The following is a 23,365-nucleotide window of genomic DNA, read 5'->3' as shown; positions in this document are numbered from 1 at the left end:
CAGCAGATAGACAGTCAGAGACACAAAATAATAGTGTAGAGAAGTCGGGGCAGAGAAAAAGATTAAGGTCACAGGTGTCATCAGCATATAGAGGATATTGAATACCAAAGAACTTAATAATTGCCCCTGGCCAGGAGTGTAAATGGAGAAGAGAAGGGGTCTAAGGAAGGACAGAGCCTTGTGGTACACTTACAGACAGTGAACATGGAAAAGGAAAAAAAAAAAAAAAAAGAGTAGAGTAGGAAACAATGAAGGAACCTCCAGACAGGTGAATCCAGGAATGCTCTAGGCCATTAATCCCCAGTGAAGAGAGGGTCTGGAGAAGCAGAGAATGATCAACAGTGTCAAATGCAGAGGAAAGGTCAAGGAGTATTAGTACAGAGAAGTGGCCTTTGGATTTTGAAAAGGGAGGTAGTTTGCAACTTTAGTGAGAACTGTTTCTGTGGAATACTGAGTGGAAGCCAGACTGGTGTGTGGCATCCCAACCCACTACATGCTGTTTACTACAAAATGCACGCATTAACAGTGACAGCGAAGCATACATTTCATTGACTGTATGCTTCACTGTATTCACGGATAACATGTGGTACCACTTTTCAGTTCTGGTGCGTTCCTGCAGTTACAGGAAACACAATGCTCACTGTGAACGTACGATCTACCTTCTGCATGCATCACGTAATGTGATGAGATAGGGTACTCTAATTTTTGGGAGGGTAGATTGTTGATGGAGCCTGGAGAGGGTAGATTGTTGATGGAGCCTGGAGAGGTGAGCCACTTCTCTTATGCTCTGCTGCCACCACTCTGCATGGAGGAGGTCACATCTGGCTACCTGAAGAGGGCGAGGGAAGCCTCGTTAGGATCCAGAGGCTTCTCCCTCCCAAGGTAAGTACCCCCAGGGGCAGTTTTCTTCCTTACAGATGTACAGATGGCCCCAGGCAAATCTACCTAAGCTAAGCACATATGTATGTTCATGCTACATCCACATAGTTCTGTGCATTTCTCTCCTCATTCCCTCAGTCCCCGTAATCACTTTTTGAAAAAGTTGACCTTTGGCTAAAGTCAAATTTTCAGACAGGAAGAGGCAGGCATGCTGCGATGTCCTTCTTATCTCCCTCCCACTCCCCTTAAAGTGAACACGAGGTAAAATAAATTGAGATATACAGTACATGAACTGTTGACCTTTTTCTATCTATCCCCTGCCCTCAGAAGTTGTATTCTGCAAGGAAATCTTTTATGGCTGTAATTTGCTTATCAGTGAGGTTTATTATATAAGTACACGGCACCTGCGCCAAAGAGGAACAATACAGGTCCACAGAGCTAGTGAAAAGTATGAAAACGCTTTATTCAATAAAATCAAATAGCTTGAAGCGTTAGTTCCATACACCCAATTGGGCACCTGCCCCTTTAAACGACATATAAAAAATCACACATGCATAACCCTCACATGCACTCCCACTGCAGTGATTGTTCTTGGATGGTTCAAAATGAGGAACCTATACTCCACCTTAGTAGTAGTGATGTCTGCAGCCTTCCTGCTCTGCTTCCCTGCTGCTACAAACGACTCTGGGGGCCACGCGTGAATAGGAAGGGGGGCGGCAGCAGGAGGTGCCAGAGCCGAGGAGCCAGCTTCATTTGTCACATTGCCGCCGGGAATCCAGGAAATCTTTATTCATTCCTCACGTTGGCCACAGTGAGATGGCCATTTCTAGTTTTGCCCGGCCAGAACCCGAAGTTGCCAGACTTTTGGTTCTGGCCGTAACATGCACATGCAGACTGATGTAATATAAACCAGCCATAAATTGGATCATTGAATCAACTCTGCCTCTCCTACTGTCGGATTAATCAACATTGAGGCCTTGTTCCCATTGCGTTTCACTTGCGTGGCCGAGCGCGTTGGCTGGTTTTTTTTATGATTTTGTTTTCCGATTTCTGTACGTTGGACGTTTTTGTTAAGCGCTTTTGCAGAGGGATTGCGTTTTTTCACTTCCTGATGTCCATCAGGAAGTGAACTCTTTGATCCGGAAAAGAATACATACAATTGTAATTATTCTTAAAAACGCTCACGCAATCGTTGCACAAAGATTTTGTGAGCGTTTCGCATTTTCCTATACCTTATGGCCCATGCCCCCCCTTCACACATGGCTCCCAGTTGTTTGTAGCGGCAGGCAAGCAGAGCAGGAAGGCTGCACACATTGCTACTACTAAGGTGGAGTATAGGTTCCTCTGCTAGGTCTCATTTTGAACCATTTGTTGTTTATAACAGGAACATAAAAACTGGGGAAAATAAATAGGTAAGCTGGAAGTTCGGAAGCAACAGCATCACATTCCGTCCCCTGAGCAATACCAACTCACATGACCTATAAAATTGGTGTAAGTACTCAGAAAAAGGTGGGTAATAGTGCAACACCCCTCCATCCTCTGCAGAGCTTCACTGGTCAGGTAGGATTAGTTACTCCCACAAATGGAGAAAAGTCCTGGGGGAGAAACCTATAGTGGATGCCTTTAATAATAGAGTTGCCAAATATTCACCCCTTTTTCCCAGTAGAATTACTACAGGGTTACATTTGCACCCATTTACTCATACCCACAAAGGGTTGTAAATTAAACTACACAGTCACCCCAAATTTTTTTTTACAAAAAAAGAAAATAAACTATCTTCTTCCAGCTAGGTCATCCCTCACAACAATATTTTTTATGTTTTCATTTGTTTTTATAACGGCCAATTTCATAGATCTGAGCCATACCTTATCAGGTGTTTATAGAATATTTATTCATTGCTCAAGACACTTCACCACAAAAGTTCAACTTTTTTTTTTTATGTATGTATAAAAATGTTATCAAATACAACTGAAAATGTGGTTGTATCAGGTGTGGCAACTTTTTGGTAAAGACAATACATCTCCAACAAACCATAACATAAATCATAATACACAGATAGAAGGTTGTAATTTTACAACAGAGTTTTATTGAAATGTCACCGTTTATTGTCCCTGACAAAATGTATTTGGTATTGCAAAATTGTGCATGCACTAATAATCCTTTAAAAATGCAATAGTGCAAGTTACAGAAGAAAAAATGATGCAGAAATGAGAGAAACCTGGCTTACATTGAAATAAAACAATTATCATTTGATATGACTTGCTTGTACGCACTGCATTGGCAAAACTTGAGATGAATATTGAGTGTGGTTTAATGAAAAAACACTTAATTGCAGAATAGCAAAAAAAAAAAATCCAACTCCTGATTTGGGTAATCAAAACCATACACTATTATTAAACACTCAGTCTAATCAAACATCTTTAACAAAATGGCACTGCTCCACTGAGGAAGAAGAGAAAATGGACTGAGAGCATGAGTGACTGCATAGGTGAGAGAGGAAAGAGGAGAGAGAATGGATTGAGAGCATCAGTGACTGCATGGGTGAGAGAGGAAGGAGAGAATGGGCTGAGAGCATCAGTGACTGTATGGGTGAGAGAGGAAGGAGAGAATGGGCTGAGAGCATCAGTGACTGTATGGGTGAGAGAGGAAGGAGAGAATGGGCTGAGAGCATCAGTGACTGCATGGGTGAGAGGAATGAGGAGAGAGAATGTACTGAGCATCAGTGACTGCATGGATGGGGAAAGGAGGAGAAAGAATGGGCTGAAAGCATCAGTGACTGCATGGGTGAGAGAGGAAGGAGGAGAGATAATGGACAGAGCATTAGTGACTGCATGGATGGGGGAAGGAGGAGAGATAATGGACTGAGAGCATCAGTGACTGCATGGGTGAGAGAGAAAGGAGAGAGAATGGGCTGAGAACATCAGTGACTGCATGGGTGAGAGAGGAAGGAGGAAAGAGAATGGACTGAAAGCATCAGTGACTGCATGAGTGAGAGAAAGGAGAGAGAATTGACTCAGCATCAGTGACTGCATGGGTGAGAGAAGGAGGAGAGAGAATGGACTGAAGGCTTCAGTGATTGCATGCGTGAGAGAGGAGAGAGACTGGTCTGAGAGCATCAGTGACTGCATGGGTGAGAGAGGAAGGAGGATAGAGAATGGACTGAGCACCAATGATTGCATGGGTGAGAGAGGAGAGAGAATGGTCTGAGAGCATCAGTGACTGTATGGGTGAGAGAGGAAGGAGAGAATGGGCTGAGAGCATCAGTGACTGCATGGGTGAGAGGAAGGAGGAGAGAGAATGTACTGAGCATCAGTGACTGCATGGATGGGGAAAGGAGGAGAAAGAATGGGCTGAAAGCATCAGTGACTGCATGGGTGAGAGAGGAAGGAGGAGAGATAATGGACAGAGCATTAGTGACTGCATGGATGGGGGAAGGAGGAGAGATAATGGACTGAGAGCATCAGTGACTGCATGGGTGAGAGAGAAAGGAGAGAGAATGGGCTGAGAACATCAGTGACTGCATGGGTGAGAGAGGAAGGAGGAAAGAGAATGGACTGAAAGCATCAGTGACTGCATGAGTGAGAGAAAGGAGAGAGAATTGACTCAGCATCAGTGACTGCATGGGTGAGAGAAGGAGGAGAGAGAATGGACTGAAGGCTTCAGTGATTGCATGCGTGAGAGAGGAGAGAGACTGGTCTGAGAGCATCAGTGACTGCATGGGTGAGAGAGGAAGGAGGATAGAGAATGGACTGAGCACCAATGATTGCATGGGTGAGAGAGGAGAGAGAATGGTCTGAGAGCATCAGTGACTGCATGGGTGAGAGGGGAGAGAGAATGGTCTGAGAGCATCGGTGACTGCATGGGTGAGAGGAAACAGGAGAGAGAATGGACTGAGCATCAGTGACTGCATGGGTGAGAGGAAGGAGGAGAGAGAATGGACTGAGAGCATAAGTGACTGCATAGGTGAGAGGAAGAAAGAGAATGGGCTGAGAGCATCAGTGACTGCATGGGTGAGATAGGAAGGAAGAGAGAAAATGGGCTGAGAGCTTCAGTGATTGCATGGGTGAGAGAGGAGAGAATAGTCTGAGAGCATCAGTGACTGCATGGTGTGAGAGAATGTTCTGAGAGCATCAGTCACTGCATGGGTGAGAGATGAAGGAGGAGAGAGCATGGTCTGAGAGCATGGGCACAGAGCATAAATGACCGCATGGATGAGAGCGGAGAGAGAATGGACTGAGAGTATCAGTGACTGCATAAAGGTGGAGAGAGTGCGATAGTACTTTGGGGGTGAGGCAAGGTTTGCTTTTTCATACTTCCACCAGAAGGACAGGTTAATATTATCATGTAATATTAAATAGCTCATGAACCTGGGGAAAAGGTGGTCAAATGGGATAACAATAGCTATAAGCTTAACATAAATTTGTAATATCAATGTTCCTATGCATCATGCCAACAATATTAAATATAGTGAACAAAAGAATGAGGATTGGCTATTGGGTGCATAAGAAAATACAAACAGCTTTATTAAGTATCAAATCTAAAAATCACTGTCACATCATACAAATACTAAATACTCTCAAGATAAAAATATGTATATAGCTCAATTCCCCCAGGCATCGCCTTAATGAGTGGAAAAACTGATTGAGGCTGCAGTCCTCAAAAAATACCAATACAGGAGTCCCCTTCAAAGAGGTAAAGATCCAAATGTCCATGGAACAGGGGCCATGCAGATGGATCAAGAATCCCCAATCGTTGATATACTGACAGATTGAGTTCCAAAAACAAAATGGACCAAAATTTCAACGTGCAGGGTGGTATATGGTCATGGGTTTTATAATGAGCCAAATAATGTAATTGCAGCAGTTTCCAAACATGAACTAAGAATGCGCAGTAGGAGAGATTGCATCAGACCAGTGCATAGCTTCAAACTTGTCAAGCGTAGATATGAATAGCAGCAATGAGCAGGTAGCAAGCCAGGTTACAGTTCACATAATGGCTACAGTGCAATGCTGAGGTGTCCCCCAATCGCAGGGACAATGAAGACAGGACAAAGCTTGATAAGTAGCATAGCGTCTGGAGAGTAGATGGCATAAGCAGAAAAGCGCAACAGTTCAAGCAAAAGCAACGATGCTGGTGATGGCAGCAACAGACCCTTTAGGCATCTGTGGAGAGACATCCAATAGTTACCATCCTGTGAAGAGTCCATGTCATCCATGGGGGGTACAGGGGCTCCAAGGTTGATGCCAAGGCGATGCGCTTTTCTGCTTATGCCATCTACTCTCCAGACGCTATGCTACTTATCAAGCTTTGTCCTGTCTTCATTGTCCCTGCGATTGGGGGACACCTCAGCATTGCACTGTAGCCATTATGTGAACTGTAACCTGGCTTGCTACCTGCTCATTGCTGCTATTCATATCTACGCTTGACAAGTTTGAAGCTATGCACTGGTCTGATGCAATCTCTCCTACTGCGCATTCTTAGTTCATGTTTGGAAACTGCTGCAATTACATTATTTGGCTCATTATAAAACCCATGACCATATACCACCCTGCACGTTGAAATTTTGGTCCATTTTGTTTTTGGAACTCAATCTGTCAGTATATCAACGATTGGGGATTCTTGATCCATCTGCATGGCCCCTGTTCCATGGACATTTGGATCTTTACCTCTTTGAAGGGGACTCCTGTATTGGTATTTTTTGAGGACTGCAGCCTCAATCAGTTTTTCCACTCATTAAGGCGATGCCTGGGGGAATTGAGCTATATACATATTTTTATCTTGAGAGTATTTAGTATTTGTATGATGTGACAGTGATTTTTAGATTTGATACTTAATAAAGCTGTTTGTATTTTCTTATGCACCCAATAGCCATTCCTCATTCTTTTGTTCACTATATTTAATATTATCATGATCACATTTTTTATAGTGTTTGAAAGAATGAGGGTTCTAAGCTCTCTTTAATTTCAGAAAACTGCTTATTCTTAAAGTGAAACTAAGACCTTGAAAGCAAAAGGATTTATACTTACCAGGGGTTTCCTCCAGCACCCTGTAGTCCATCTGCTCCTTCGCTGTCCTGCTGGCCCCTCCATTGTGCCAGCGTCAGCCATGGTAAAGTCCCTGAGCTAGTCGGGGACTACTGCGTATGCAGGGTCCTGGCTGCATGTACCCTCAATTGTGCACCTGTAGCTGGGAGAGTTCTGCGCAGGCGCAGAACTCTACTGGCACCAGGAGTGCAATTGTGGGTACATGTGGCCGATCCACTCATGCACAGTGGCCCACAACCCAGCTGAATAGCGACTCTGTAATGGCAGAGACCAGAGGGAGATAACAGACCACAAGGGGCTGAAGTAAGCTCAGGTAAGTATAAATCCTGTTGCTTTCAATGTCTCAGATACACTTTAATTATACTCAGGATATGTCAGACCTAGGTGTGAAGTACCTAAAGAAATGTTTAAGAAATAAGTTCTTCTGAATCCAGAGAAACAAGAATAAGGGTTCTGACCTCAACTTACGTGTCAGAATTTCAGGATACAATGAAAAATAATTTTGGCAGTTAAAGTTAAACCACAGCACATCCAGTCTTCTCTCTGCAATAGATTTGAACATAGCCAAACCCCAATCCTGGCTGATGTTTCAGATTAAGTCAGAGCCCTAAGGACAGTTTCCCACAAAAAAATAAAAAAAAAATCGTAAAACGCAATTGCAACTACACTGCAAGGGGATTAAGATTTTCTTTTGTGTTTTGCAAATCTTTTTTTCATTAGACACAATCAAAAATGCAGGAAAAATGCAGCCAGTCCAGCATTTGCAATTTAAAAAAATAAAATAAAAAATAGGATATGAAAAACAAAAGCGTCACTGTGATTTTTATTATTAAAGTGTCACCCTTGTGAATGGCAAAATGCAAGCGATGCGATAAACACACCACAACACCTTCAGTGTGAAAAGGCAAAACGAAAAACAGGCTTCTGGATTTGGCCCTGGAGTGATAGTTATCCTTTTGGAGACCCACAGCCTCTGGTCTCTTAAAGGGGAACTTCAGCCTAAACAAACACACTGTCATCAAATTACATTAGTTATGTTAATTAAAATAGATAGGTAATATAATTTCTTACCCACCCTGTTTTAAAAGAACAGCCAAATGTGATTTCATGGGAGCAGCCATCTTTTTCATGGGGACAGCCATCTTTTTGGTTGAACGGAGGTGACACGGAACATGAGACATGACAATTAAAAAAAAAAAAAAAAAAAAAATTGCACCAAAACAGCAGAACGAGAACCACATCAGAAATCCCATCATTCTTTGCACAGCATCCGGGGAAAAATGCCTGGGCAATTCTCTTCTGTGCAGCTAAAAATGAGGTTTGGGTAAGAAAAACAAAGTTCTGATGCTGTGAAACGGTTAAAGAAACACCAAGCCGTTTCAGTGCTGCTAAGTAGATTTTTAGTCTGGAGGTTCAGTTTAAGGACTAGAGCTGATTGGCTCACAGTGATCACATGGTCAGGAGCCTGACCAGCACACAGAGTTGAGCTGTCATTATACAGCTTAGTGCACCGCAGGTGAGACAGGAGCGAGTGGCAACAGGACATTGGCTTCAATTCATCAAAGGGTGTTTGATAACAAAATCCGAGTCCTTAAAATACCGCATTCGGTATTTTACACTTCACTGTGCTAATTCATCAATATTTTCACACATGTGGTAGATGTTCGGTAAGTTACCGAAGAGGTCCGTGCAGCAAGGGCATTACAATAGGAAAGAGGCAGCACCGACATCCCTATAGATGTGCATTTTATACATGTTGTGCTGCCTCTGCTCTTGCTGAATCTGTCTCATTAGTCTTAAGTTTCTATTTACTTGCCACAGCTTAGATGAACTGCTGAGAAACATTACACATTCCCTGTTTAGGTTATTTTGCCACGAGCTCCCACTTGCATCTCTGCATATTTAAACAGGCACTCAAGGGGTTACACTACCGAAGGGTGCCTGGAAAAGAAGGGTGCCTGGAAAATAGCATTTATTCTTTTCTCTCAGCTGGCTGCCTGGGGGGTCTGTTCCACCTGAGAAGCCTGGCCAACCTATCAGCAGCACTTGCAGGGGACAGGGGATGTTTCTATTAGCTGCCTGCTCCTGTCAAACACAGAGACATCCACACTGAAGGCATTCCAAGCTTGTTATCGACAGGGGAGAGCTGGAGATAATCACCGCACATGTTATCGAATGCTGTAAGCTTGATGAATTAACATTTGCTGACATTTTACTGACACGTGTTGAGGTAATCTCTGAACAAGTCGGTAATTTATCTCTCTGCTCAGGAATGTCAGCTTCTCATGCGGTAACTGCTTTGATGAATTAACATTTTACTAAGTGCTCCGTAAAGTCAGCTGTTTTCAGCATTACCGAATGCGGTAATGCTTGATGAATTGAAGCCATTGAAATCTATCCCTGGCAGGAATAAGAGGTCCAAAGCAGAGTGCAGATTTTAATTACCTGCATCCAGAAGAGTTTAATATTATGACAGATGACTGAAGACTTGAACATGCTTGTAATGTAGGCTGCCTGGAACTATTACTGGAGATCAGCGGATGCACATATTGGCAAAACTCAGGCTTCTTTTACACTGCAAATCGCAGTTACAATTTTCACTGGATGCTAGCAAAACAAGAAGAAAAACGCAGAAAAGAACGCAGCATGGAGTCTTTTTTTTTTCAATCGCATCAAAATTGGAATCACATGCGGTGTAAGAGAGTCTTCATTAGTGTTTTGGTCTGCTGTTAAATCATGCACAATTGCTATTGTTTTGTTCCAAAACAGTGCTGGCAGCTTGCTTCCACTCACCTTCCCCCAGCTCTCTCCATAGAGCAGGAGATCCTGCTTTTATGTGAAAAGGCTGTCCAAAGCAATCTTGAATGATTATTTTCAACAACCTTAGCTGCAAGTGTGTATGGGCCATTAGATACCCTCCTTCCTCAATCTTCTGAATTGTAATGCTAGTTACATAGCTAATGCCTAGGCATCAAGATGGGAAGTTCATTGTCCTCCAGTACAGTATCAAAACCAGGGCTGTGAAGTTGGTACAAAAATCATCTGACTCCAACTCCACCCAGTTTATGAAACCACCGACTCAGACTCCAGGTACCCAACATTTCTCTGACTCCTTAGTCTTATACTTACCAGGGCTGTGGAGTTAGTACAAAAATTATACAACTCTGGCTCCTCAGTTTATGAAACCACTGGTTCCGACTCCAGGTATCCAAAATTGCTCCTCGACTCAGACTCCTGGTCAAAACCTTACAAAGGTTTACCATTCCCCACTCTGAAATGCTTTTTTTATTGTTGATCACAAAAACTTCCTTCACTGGTACTGAAATCACAGTCTGATAATATTTTTGTAGCAGGGTATTGTATTGTGTTAGCCATCAGTAAAAGCAAGACGTTTTGTATCAGGATACCATTTATTTGCTAACTTAAAAGAATAAGAGTAAGCAAGCTTTCGGCTGTGAAGCCCGATGAAGGCTATACAGGCAAAAGCTTGCTTACTCTTATTTTTTTAAGTTAGCCAATATATGGTATCATCCAGATACAAAACTTCTTGCATGATATTTATGTAATATATACCATAGTGGGCACATGGACAGGGTAAGGTTTTTTCCCACCTTTTTTTTTTAGAGCTGTTGATATGACTGATTAGTCTGTAGTAGGGCAATTGCTTGAATGAAGCTGGAAGTAATATTTATCTCAAGTTTTGGCAGCATGAAAAGTTAAATGAGACAATTGCGTTCTTCTTTATGTCCATCTTCTGCTGCATCCCACCAGCATGCCCTGGATGGTACAAACCCTATGCAGTAGAATCCCTTTATAGTAAACTCCAAGGGACGAGGGTAAGTAGTTTAATATATAAGAAGTCTACTATATCAGAATTGGTCATACACTGTATGTTTATATAGACACATTTGCTGGGACCGAAGGACTGACTTTACTATAACCAAAGGTTTACTATATTAGAGTTTACTATAAGATTCTACTGTATTTCATATTAATAAACTGCAGCTTATTAGTTCTTATTCTGACATCCAGTACAATGGGAATCATTTTTTTCAATTCTCCAGTTTTATATAGGAAAGATGCAGACATTTGATATTTATGAAAACAAATTAGTCATTGCCCTAAATACGGTATATAAAATACACTTTCAATGGTGTTTTTTAACCCATTCTGTGCTTATGCAAGTGGATGTCTAATCCGATAACAAACAAATGTTTCCCCCAGCATTTCATTGACTCATTCTTACAAAGTTTATTTTTTTTCTTTATAAATTAGTAAATAAGATTTCATTTCATCTGTATTACACAAAGGGAGAACATCACCATTCATTTGCTCAAACATCAAAACAACTGTGACTTAACTTACTGCATACTTCACAATCAACATTATTCTAAACCAAAATATCATTGAGGCCTTTTGTCATAATACAATATACAAGTTACAGCACATTCATATACAAAGAGCTCGCATCACTCATCTTCATTGGAGTTCTCCTGACCTTCCGTACTTTGTTCACCTCGGTCTGCAAAGGAGAACAAAAAAAAATCAAATAGATGAAATATGACAGCTGCAAAGACAGCATTGAATACCAGTAAGTATGTTTGCTTTTCAAATAATTAGCTCTCCTTTGTCAACATTAGTATACATTTTTTTAGACCATAAGACGCTCCTGACAATAAGACACACCTAGTTTTAGAGGGGAAAACATATTAAACCTGGTGCATAAGCATCTTGTGGATCTTCTCCCCCAAAATTGTTATGTCCCTCTTGTACCTCTTGGTCCTCCTCTGACTCCCCCCCAGTGAATCAGTGAAGCCTTCTCTCTCTTACGGCTTCCCCTAGTACCGGTCACATGTATTGATGTGATCAGGAGAAGCCAGCACTAAGTGAAGGTGTGAAGATGTCACTAACCACTGCAGGCGCCCGCGGAAGTGAGTTGCTAATACTGCTGTGGATTACTGTGAACCGCAGAGCACAGTACATGGAGTGTCTGACATCATGACTTGTCGTTTGGCGGGCATTTGTACGCCACAAACTCCCTGTATTCGGTCCATAAGAAGCAGTGACTTACTTCCCACTTTTGGCAGTCCAAAAGTCAGTCCACTACCAGAAAATAAATATATTAAAGTAGGACTCAAGATTGATGTTGCCAATGTGACTAGTCACCTTGCTGTACTACATTGCTGTATATGGCAGGATAGGCAGAGGAAGCAGCTCAAGACCCTTTTGATTACAGCGAACATTGAGCTACTCTCTCTGCCTATCCTGGGTGCCCAACATTTTTCTTCCCTTAAAGGGAACCTGAGGTGAGATGCATCATCTAGCCTTTCAAACTGCAAAGAGGCACAGAATCTCTTTAAGAAGACTGCCACCTACAGCATAGACAGTCTATAGCACAAGAAGTGGCCTGTGCTTGGGCTCATGACCAGGTCCCAGTTAACCACTTCACCTCCAAGATGTTTTCACCTTAAAAAAAAGGAGCAAGTTTCACCTGTCAGCGCTGTTTCCATTCATTTGCCTACAACTTTATTACTACTTCTCACAACAAAACTATCCATATCTCTTTTTTCGCCACCAATTAGGCTTTCTTTGGCAGTACTTTTGCTAAGAATTATTTTATTCTAACTGCATTTTAATAGGAAAAATAAGAAAAAAAACATTGAAAAATTCATTTCTCAGTTTTTGGCAATTGTAGTTTTAAAATAATACATGCTACCGTAATTATTACCCAAACATTTTATTTGCCCATTTGTCCCGGTTATTGCAAAGTTCAAACATTTTCCCTAGTCAATGTATGGTGCTTATATTTTATTTGTAAATAAAGATGCATTTTTTTCAGTTTTGCTTCCATCACTAATTACAAGCCCATAATTTAAAAAGTAATGGTAATATACCCACTTGACATACATATTAAAAAAAAGTTCAGTCCTGAAGTTAACTATGTAATTTTTTTTTATTGTATTTTTTTTTTAATTTGTTAACTACTGGGGAGTGTGGGAGGTAAGGGGTTAATTTTAAATGTAAAAAAAAAAGTGTGTATGAAGAAAAAGTTTGTAGATGTAATTTTACAATTTGGCCACAAGATGTCCTCGTGCATTCTTATTGCATACCTATAGTATGCTAAATAGGAAGCAATGTGCGCATGGCTTCCATCAGATGTAAGCAAATGATTGCGGTATTGTTTCGATGCCTGCGACCATTTATACGGGGACAGAGATATTAATCTCCCGGGTAACTATCGTCGGCGGTTACGAGCGTGGGGAGGGGGGCAACCGGGAGTGCGCGGAGTGGAGGGACGTAGTAGCTAAGTCCCTGTGAGGAGATATGAGAGATATGAGATTTTGGAGGGAGACAGTTACTCATCCCGGGGGAGGTGATATGGTTACGAAAAGTAACTACACAAACAAAAATACAAACTCTGCAACTACAAAGATCTAGGAAATCATTTGTATCGGGAGTGGAGCATTAATCCCATCATTAAAATGTGCTAAAGAAAGAACAGAAAAATGTAAAGAAACACGTAGAAAGGAGTTTTTCTTATCTCTGATTCTGAATACATATCTTTTAAATAATACGGTCCAATGATATCTTGCACATACATTTTTTTCCTTTTTTTCGTTAAGCTATAGCACTGCTTAAAAATGTGTCACTCATTGCTTACTCTTTGTACAGGATCATATTTATAAAATGTGAAAAGTGCAGAAGCTTTAGTTGTTTTTCATATTCTATAGCGGTACCTGCTCTGATATGATTTAGTGATGCCAACATTCGCAACATAAAGGATGCAGGCACTGTAATGGTGTTTCGGGTTTCTTCTAACATTAGTTCATTCCGTGACATAATCTGCAAGGGGAAAAAAAGCAAAAGCACCATTATAGGACTATCTGGCATACAGTGGGATACAGATAAAACGATAAGAGCTGATTAATAGAGTAAACTTGTAACATCTACTTTCTGTAAATGCCCTCATATTTCTTACAACTGCCTTTGTACTGTATATCTAATTAAAAAAAGTAAATGGCACATTTCTTTTAACTTTCCTTGAAAATGCTTTAGTACTATGTGTGCGTATGTGTGGGGATGATTCAAAAGGATAAGCATTTTATAGTGATCACCACATTATACAGAAACATATCCACAGAAATCTTAAATTGTGCATTTATAGAAGAATTATTTGTATTTACTTCAAATAACACAACATGTTCAGAGCCCATAACAGAAGGTCACATATTAAGAGACCTAAAATGTTGTGCCACTGGCAGTAAATAGAAAACATTCATCTATAAATACACAAAACGCATCTCTTGTATATTTACTTCGGGCAGCAGAAAGTCAAGCGTAAATTAAATTAGCAAAGTTGTCTCTGAAGAATATCTTCCTATCTAAGTAGCGTAATTAATCACTTTAGCACCAAAAGACATATTAGGAATTGTGATGCTATTTTTCCAGATTGCATGTACATTTAACGCAGACTGTATTCAGTTAAGAGTGCATACTTTTCTTTTACAATTAGGGAAAAATTACACGTGTGTGTGATTGAGTGGTCAGATTTTTCTAAAGTACAATCATTGTAATTCTCTAATAAAACGAAACAAAAAATAAAAAACACACATAAAAAAAAAATATAATAGTGTGTGGCCACCTTAGATCTAAATGCAGGCACAGGAGACAACTTTAAAAGGACTGCTTTAGGGCCTGTACACACTGCTGCGCTTGCGCTGCATTTTTAAAATCGCATGCGATTTTTAAATCGCAAGCCTTCATGAGAATAGAAAAAGCGCATCGTACCAGTGTGTACAGGTCTTCACGATTTTCATGATATTTCAAAAGACCTTGCGATTAAAAAACGCATGCGATTTGAAAAGCGCAGCGCAAGCGCAGCAGTGTGCACAGGCCGTAAGTCACAAAAAAAAATGGTGGAGGCCATGGGAAAAATGATTTGCCTAGCAGTTCATTGTATTGTAAATCTTTGCAACATTTCACACAAAATGGTTTTAGATGACAGCAGAAATAAGGGTAGAGAAATTTAAAGTGCGTTTGTCTCACCTCTTCAGCAAGTGCCCAGTTAAAAGACTTGTCTTGTTCAAGTGGAGACCATATCTTGACATTGTAGTCTATGCCAGATGATGCTAAAACTTCAAGCACAATCATTTTTCAGTTATATGCTGCATCAGAATGTTCTTATGGGATGTATGCATGCTATAAAGCAGTGGTTCTCTGCATTATTTTTGTATGTACACACTTATGAAATATTGTGCTTGCAAAGTGCCCCCTGGTAGTAGGATATGAGTGTTAAGACAGGTTGGCCCATATACAATTAACTTTTTCTCCCGAGTGATCTCTTACAAAATATTTTTTATATTCTCTTTAATATAACTTTTAAGTATTGTGCAATTTAAAAAGTACATAAAAGTTATTGTAACGGTACCATCAACATTATTTTGAGTATTTTCTTGCTTGCTGGTGGCTTAAAAATATTTTATGAAATGGTGTGAAAATATCACCTAGATGAAAACTCAGGAGAAAAAGTGAATTGTATATGGGCCGTTATGTGCTAAATAAAGTTTTCTAAGTTGCTATCATCGTAGAGAAGCAGGTTGGCAGACTTGGCAATTCATTTAAACAACCCAGCACTCCCTTATACCCAGATTGGTGTGAGGTGGATTGAGCCGTTAAAATTAGCATGTTCACTGGAATTGAAGTAAGTAGTAAGCCGAATTGCACAACCAAATGAACCCAAGTGTGAACTGATGCATTCTGCATTTGAAGGCAATTGCCAGAAACATTCACTGAATTCCTGTTAAATTTAGTATGAGCATGGGCAGAATATAACTGGCCAGAAACCACTGCAGCCGCCTCTTCTTTTATCACAGACTATTGTGCCATGCAGAACAAAGCTGCCCACAATGTCTGCCATCAGTCCATATTTGGAAAACAGGATTTTGGAGCTGTGCAAAATCCTTGTTTGCAAAAAAACAAAACCTAATATTTGGACACAGCTTTTAGATATTCTATTTGGAACTGTACTGTACATTGAGCTGGACTTAATAAAAAATAAAGTACAACTTTTAAAAAAATGTTTTAGTTTTGTAGTAAGTGATCCACTCAAACAATTTTATCAATGTGTGTTAAAAACCTTATTTCTAGATATGTATATAAATCTTTTACAAATGTACACCGGGCAGCCATGCTTGCCAATGACCTAACAGGAAATCGGTCATAGCAATTACACAATATATGAGGTTCGTGCACATGTATAAATATGAAGGCTGGCCACCATAATTTGCTGGATGCCAGAGTCCCTTTCCTAATGTGACATTTACGTCATGTGCAGGAGGCTGGAAGAACATTCTGTAACACTATTTCTCTGATCCAGTTTTCTTTGTAACCCACCAGCCTCATATTTACTGCACATATGTAACCCCGTCATATGTATAAATAGATGTGCAGAAGGAAGTGGATTAACTGTACTTTCAAGATGCTAATTCTTAGGCATTTATAGGAGTTGAAAAAGTTGCTCTGTGAAAATAAGTCTTCTAGAGAGGAAATAAGGTCTCCCAACCAATGCTACTTTATTTTCTCATAGGTGTTTAATCTTAGCAAATCAAGGAAGCCAAGTCACACGTGAGAAAAAAAAAAAAGACAAAAAAAAACACTTGTGATAAAACTGGCATTAAAAAAAAAATATGTGGTTAAAAAGCATAGAGCCTATTGGCTGTAGTGGTGATACACTGTTGGCGCACCTCCAGAGTTTGGTTATGTGATTTTTCTATAGACACTAAGCGCACAGGGCAAGACAAAACTTGGCAGCAATACTTTAATTTTTATCTTAAAATTCCTGGAAGTCACAAAATGCCACTGCTGGTCTAAGTAGTTTTAGTGCACAGTTTATCAGTAAAGCAAAGTACTCTCGTTAGATTATAGAGAACCAGACAAGGATTTTTTTGGTTTGCTAAAATGTACAACATGCCCTATGTTGAAATTCACAGTGCTGCCCTCCTACACTCTCTCCATTACATCACTTCACAACATCCTGTGTGGTTTCTTCGTGGCTTACCTGGGTGCCTTATTTTATTGTTCCCAAGGAGTATACATGCACTAGTGTCCACACTATTAATTCCATGCAATGCAATGATACAGGCCACATTCTGAAACAGCTGTTTGCAAGTTGCCATCCTTGACTCTGCATGATACTGGATCAATGGTAAAGATGCCATTGTGAAATGTAATGCTATGAAATGCCCTGCTTCAGTTTGTAGTCCGCTACAAATGCCTTGCAGGGTCTAGAAAATAGCATAGCAATGGTCTTCCAAGCATGGAGTCATTACATTTCAGTGTTCTGTAAAGCATGTCCTGTCCAGTAACACTCCTCTTTCACGGAGTGGGAAATCTCACTATAAGGAAGTATCTGAAAATATAGTAACATTTCTAGAATTTTTCCTGTTACCGTAATAACATGTCCAAAAATTGAATGATTTTCAGAAACCCATCAATTTGTCCCAATATGAAGAAGTAATGGTTTTGCTTTTCCAACGAGTGCAGGAAATGACATAACTCTGTAATTCTGTTGTAAGAAGGCAATACTGTAGTTCAGAGTTCACCAGTGAACTTGCTCTTACCTATTTTGAGCTAACAGTTTCAAGCTTCAGTGTTAGAAACTTCCACTATGATACTTCATCTTATCCTTCCTCTGTAATTCTAATTTATGTTTCTATGTACTTGGCTCCTCTTATCTTCCCACCATGTTATTTGGTTCAAGGTGCTCCATTAAATTATATGACCAGTCAGCCCTCCTATTGGTCATTACGATTCATAGGAGAGACATGCTGTGTCCCAATGAACTTCCTCAGCATAGTTTCTATTTGTCTGCTTTGCTCTGTAGTCTACACTAAATGTCTCTAGTCTTCAAATGGAACCTGCAGTGTGAGGTACAGTATATAAATAAAATAAAGAAATAAAGTAAGAATACACTTACTTGGGTCATAAGGATGTGGCTGAACACAGTTAACCACATGGTTGTCTGCTTCTAAGAGCATTAGATGCTCAGCTGTGTGCCGATCCCAAATGAAGATATGACCACAATCAGAGCCGCTTATTACAAAGTTCTTGCCCCAAAAGCCAGCCTCTTTGATCTGTCATGAAAATTAGAAAACACATAACTTTTCTATAAAGTTTCCATTCAGTGGCACACACATCCTGGCACATTCAAACAGAACTGGGAAAAGTGTACTCATGTATCAAAAATAACAATGGCAAATTTAACGTCTCCCATTACAAACCTGTAAAAAGGCAAGTGCATGAAATAGAGGCAGCGAGAAAATTTGGGCTCCTAGGATTTGCCGATAGTGGAATATCAGCATTTTACCAATATTCTACTATCTTTTTCATTAGTAAAATGTACCGATATTTTACTACAGTAAGAACTAACCGTATTTTCACACAGAACCCTCCTACGATAACTAGCCTCACCCCCCCCCCCCCCCCCACTGCATTAAACTAAACATACACCCCCGTGGAATCACCTTAACCACCCTTTTCCCATGTCTAACCTTAATATTCCCCCACGCCTAACTTTAACCAACCCCGCCGCAAAAGCAATGTTAAATATGATAATTCTCAAGCCCCACCATAGATGTCATTGTAAATTGCGGCTATACTGCAAAATTTGGGTGCCCACAGCATCTAATAAATAGCGGGCACTTTTCCACAATTGTTCCAAAATGCACAATATGATATTGCTATAAATAGTGGGTGTTTGCAGTCAGACCCACCCTGCGCCTACCTGGACAGGAAAGTGGCGGATTTTTAGCTGCCACAAAGGGCAGTGAGGGAGGCAGGAGTCCATCATTGGTAAAGAGCTGGGATTTCTTTTTTTTAGATTACATTTTTTTTTTTTTTTTTACAGAACTGGAGCGTTTTTTGCACAAATGTTTTTCAAGCATTTTTTTCCTCCTAAATTTAAGCTCTGTATTACTTATTAAGACATTTGTACATGAGGTGGTGCTACTCCCATGTACCGCCCAGGGCATGCATGCAAAAAGAGCGCCAGGAAATTTGGGGGCAGGGTGAAGCTGAAAAACAGTTCCCCCTGCTATTGCAAGTTTCTCAGCGGCATAATTACTATTCCCCCTCCAGGCTGCCATGGACTCAGGGGTAAGCTGCAATTCGGCTATCAGCTATTGCAATAGTTTGATTTTTTTGTTTTGTTTTTTTATTTGGGCTGCATCTTTTGCCAGCACCTAAATTGCCCTCTGAGGGACACGATAGCCGTAGTCTATGGAGGCGCCCAAATGTCTGGCAGGCCAGGTGCTTGCTGGTGCTTAGCACTGGCAGTGGCACCCGTCGCATTGAGTTGAATCTGGCCACATTCAGGCATGATGGGATGTGGTTTCTTGCTGCTGTTTAACGACATATCAAAAAACATTTGACCGTGGGTCAAAAACAGACATATTTCTTGTAAATTTTTGATTTGTGATTTGGCTATATTAGGCATGTGGTAACTGGCAGATGAGAGAATGAGCCTCCTGCGTGAAAGCTTTAGAATTATTATGAGATCTTAACATCTGGTTTCTCACCATAGTCCGGGAATTCCGATGCCCCTTGAATACAATCTTGGAGGAAGGCTGCCGAACATTTTGCATATCCATTTCTTCTAGTTCTTTTCGTTCTTTCCTTCTCCTAAACAGCTCTTGGATGCGAGCTGCTGCAGATCTCCTAGAAAATACATACAATAAAAAGATTTCAACAGACCGGCGCTAAAATGTAATGTTCAAACCATGCATTGAGACAAATAGAGAAACCAATTTGCTTTAACATTCCAAATGGATTCATACAATTTCTCCTCTGTTCCTCAGAAATGAAAGAATAAAACCTGCCTCCTGACCACTTCTTACAACTGTTACTGAACTTTTTTGGTGGCTGCAGAACTGTCCTAGCCAGCTGTCGAGGTCTGCAGACAAAGGTTCTGCAATAACAACTGAAAAATCCTTCCTCCAGACTAGAGAGTAGGACATCTGACTAGTACGCAAATTTAGTCAGGGCTGTGGAGTTAGAGCAATTTTGGATACCTGGAGTCAGTGGTTTCATAATCTGAGGAGTCGGAGTTGGATGATTTTTGTACCGACCCCACAGCCCTGTATTTAATGCAAAGTGCATGCCGCTTGGAATTGACCAATGGTAATTTTGATTGGTTAAATTCCAAGCTAAATTAAATTTTAATTGAATTTGGATGACAGTCAGAATTTGCATGTCCATGACCTCCTCTGATGAATAAAAACAGTTTAATTGGCACCAAATATGCACCTGATTGTGTTGGACTCTGGCTGAATATATCACCCAGTATATAGACTGAATAAATTAATACATTACACATTGCTTGCTAGCTCGGATTTACTGGTCTAAATTATAAGTACAAAGTATAAGTAAAACATGCTTACTATTCAAGACTGGCAAGTACTGTATAACATTTGCAGTCTCTGTAGATGCATTATGTCCATGATTTCAAAGCGCTACGCTTATTCACTCAATAATATGAGGCTCATACGTGTGCTGTTGCTTTCAGTAAGGCCTCTTTTACACTATAGGCTGAAAAACGGATGTGTTTTAACTTTCCATAGCAGTGCATTGTGAAAAAGATTTCAGTTAAAATGCTTATAGCGTGAACTGAGCCATAGGAAAACATGGACATTACTTTGAAAATCAGTATCCTTTCAGTTATAACAGAGCAACCGATATAGTGCAAGGGCTCAGACACACTATAAGCGCTTATCGGCCATGAGAGCGTTAAAAAAAAAAAAAAAAAAAAAAAAAACAACTCTCCCTGACTTGCATTAAAATCTCGGTAAAAATCACACCAATTTTACCATGATCTCAATACTACCACGATTTTAATGCAAGTCAATGGGAGCATTTTTTTTAAAACCTCTCAAGGCCAATAGAGTGTCTGAGCCCCAAAAGGACCTTATGTATCCCTTCTGGCAGCAATAACTGACAATTTTAGCCCATCCTTTCTTACAGAATAGTCTCAACTCAAAGAAGCTGGTGGACTAGCTCATGTAAACTGCCTGTGTAAGGGTCGATTGTGAGAGGATCAAAGTCAGGACTTTGACCTGGTTATTCCAAGACATTAACGTTCTCCTGCTTAAACCATTATTTGGTAGATCAGTTTGTATATTTAGGACCATACAGTCTTGTTGCATGACCTAATGTCTCTCGAATTTTAGTCCATGGACAGATACCCTGACATTTTCTACAGAATTTGCTGGAATAATTCAGAATTCATTGCTTAATCAACAGTAACAAACTGTAGTGATCCAGATGCAGAAAGGCAGGCCCAAACCATGATGTTGACACCACCATGTTTCACAAATGGGATAATTTTCTTGTGCAGGAAAGCAGTATTTAGCCATGTTTTTCATAAAAGCTAAAGAGGTATATTTATATATTTTTTGTCCACAGTACTGTGCATTCTTACAGTATGTATGACTTATCCTGGTGGCCTTTAGCAAACTGTAAATGAGCAGCAATTTTCTTTTTGGGAAGCAATGGATTTGTTATTACAACCCTGTCACGCATATCATTGTTTCTCACTGTTCTCATGAAAACTGATATCTTCCAACACAAGATGCTCTTAAGTCCTTTACAAGTTACCCAGGGGTATTTGAGATTTCTAAGAATATTCTTAAGTTGCTCAAATATCTAGAGATGTGCGGGTAGATTCACCATGAGACAGATGTCTCGCCGATTGAATCGGATCAGAGAGAGATCTGTTGCCTTACACCGCAGACTGATTCCCGATAGATATCATCATGAAATCTATCTGGAATTGGCCTAGCAACGCTTCCTCCACCACCTGCCTGGCAGCCCCTGCAGACAAAATTCTCACCTCTCCCAGTGGCGCTCCCACTGGTAGCTTTCCCTGTCACCCCCATGTCTGCCATTACTGTGAGGTGGCACATGTACCACATGAGTATACCATGTGCCGTGTGTTTGACATGCCACAAATGCCTGGTGCAAATGCCACACAGGAGTGACAGTGGAGGAGGTCAGGAGTCTGGTGAGAATTTACACTGCACACGGGCACTGGGGGGTGGGGTGGGTGGCATTTCACACTTTGGGTGACAGTGGCCGGGAGTCCGGCGCATATGTTGGTCACTGCGATATAAAAAAATGCTGTTACCGCCACGCACCCCATTGACCACGTTAGACTGAGATTTTCCAGCATGCTTGATCGATACATTTGACCGATTTTGGCCTGAAATCAATACAAACATTGATCTGCCTTGCTTGTTGCGGCACAGATTTTCATCCCATTCAATAGAATTATTAATATCGGATAGTCGTTCAAGCACCTCAAGTGTGAGTCTTGTTGTACAACCACTTCTACTGAGGATAAGAATGTTACTGTGAAGGATTGCGGAAAAGCCGCCGCGTGCTCTGACGGCGCGGCGGCTAGTTTCGCGTTCAGCCCGGCGGTTTCTGCGCGGCGACATGTGTCTGATGTGGTTCAGCCTTCCTGTGCACATAGGCTGAGGAATACGCGCGCGCAGAAGCTTTATGGGAAGCAGAAAGGGGTCAGCTGACTCTACTGGTCAGCTGATCCCAGAACGAACGGCGGTTGGCTGAAGGGGACTGGGCGGCGCTGATCTGCGCTGCACTATATAGCTGCTTGTCCTTCAGTCTCACGTTGTCTGCCGTTGCGAATGCTTATGTGTTGGCACACAGACCACAGTCAGATCCTACAGTGTGTTAAGAGCCAGGTGGACCTGGGGATTCACACTGAGCTAGATTACTCTTGTGGCTTTACTGTTATGCTTTAGTGTGTCAGTATACTGTGTCAGTTCTATGTTATGCTTTAGACTAGTTCCAGGGTGTTGTGACTACGGACCTCACCAGTGTTGCCAACTCATCCCTTTAATTACTGACACATATGAATTATACAGGTTTTGTGGCTAGGTAGATGCAGTTAAGGCACTGATTATGTGCAAATAGCCCCAGAACCTGTATAACTAAGATGTGTCAGTAATTAAAGGGATGAGTTGGCAACTCTGGACCTCACACCCAAGACTAGAATACTGTGTCAGTTCTATGTTATGCTTTAGACTAGTTCCAGGGTGTTGTGACTACGGACCTCACACCCAAGACTAGGATACTGTGTCAGTTCTATGTTATGCTTTAGACCAGTTCTAGGGTGTCGTGACTACGGACCTCACACCCAAAACTAGGATACTGTGTCAGTTCTATGTTATGCTTTAGACCGGTTCCAGGGTGCTGTGACTACGGACCTCACACCCAAGACTAGGATACTGTGTCAGTTCTATGATATGCTTTAGACCAGTTCCGGGATGTTGTGACTACGGACCTCACACCCAAGACTAGGATACTGTGTCAGTTCTATGTTATGCTTTAGACCAGTTCTAGGGTGTCGTGACTACGGACTTCAC

The 23,365-nt window shown here is 41.0% G+C and overlaps 1 protein-coding gene across 7 annotated transcripts in view; it reads right to left on the bottom strand.

Annotated features, from left to right (window-relative positions):
• Window positions 1-11,159: 11,159 nt before the first annotated feature.
• The window catches only part of DCAF6 (DDB1 and CUL4 associated factor 6), a 110,654-nt gene continuing 98,448 nt past the window's right edge, over window positions 11,160-23,365 (bottom strand). For all 7 annotated transcript variants that reach the window (XM_068269192.1, XM_068269190.1, XM_068269189.1 and 4 more), the window contains 5 exons: window positions 19,499-19,637; window positions 17,899-18,055; window positions 14,970-15,058; window positions 13,661-13,766; window positions 11,160-11,445 (listed from right to left, as the gene is read on the bottom strand). In XM_068269192.1, coding sequence (XP_068125293.1) covers window positions 11,393-11,445; window positions 13,661-13,766; window positions 14,970-15,058; window positions 17,899-18,055; window positions 19,499-19,637 — 544 coding nt within the window. In that variant the 3' untranslated portion in view covers window positions 11,160-11,392. The remainder of the gene's footprint in view (window positions 11,446-13,660; window positions 13,767-14,969; window positions 15,059-17,898; window positions 18,056-19,498; window positions 19,638-23,365) is intronic.

This window comes from Hyperolius riggenbachi, chromosome 2 (assembly GCF_040937935.1).
Source record: "Hyperolius riggenbachi isolate aHypRig1 chromosome 2, aHypRig1.pri, whole genome shotgun sequence".
Lineage (NCBI taxonomy): Eukaryota > Metazoa > Chordata > Amphibia > Anura > Hyperoliidae > Hyperolius > Hyperolius riggenbachi.
Note: the sequence above shows the minus strand (reverse complement) of the source record. Positions and strands in the feature narration are given on the sequence as shown.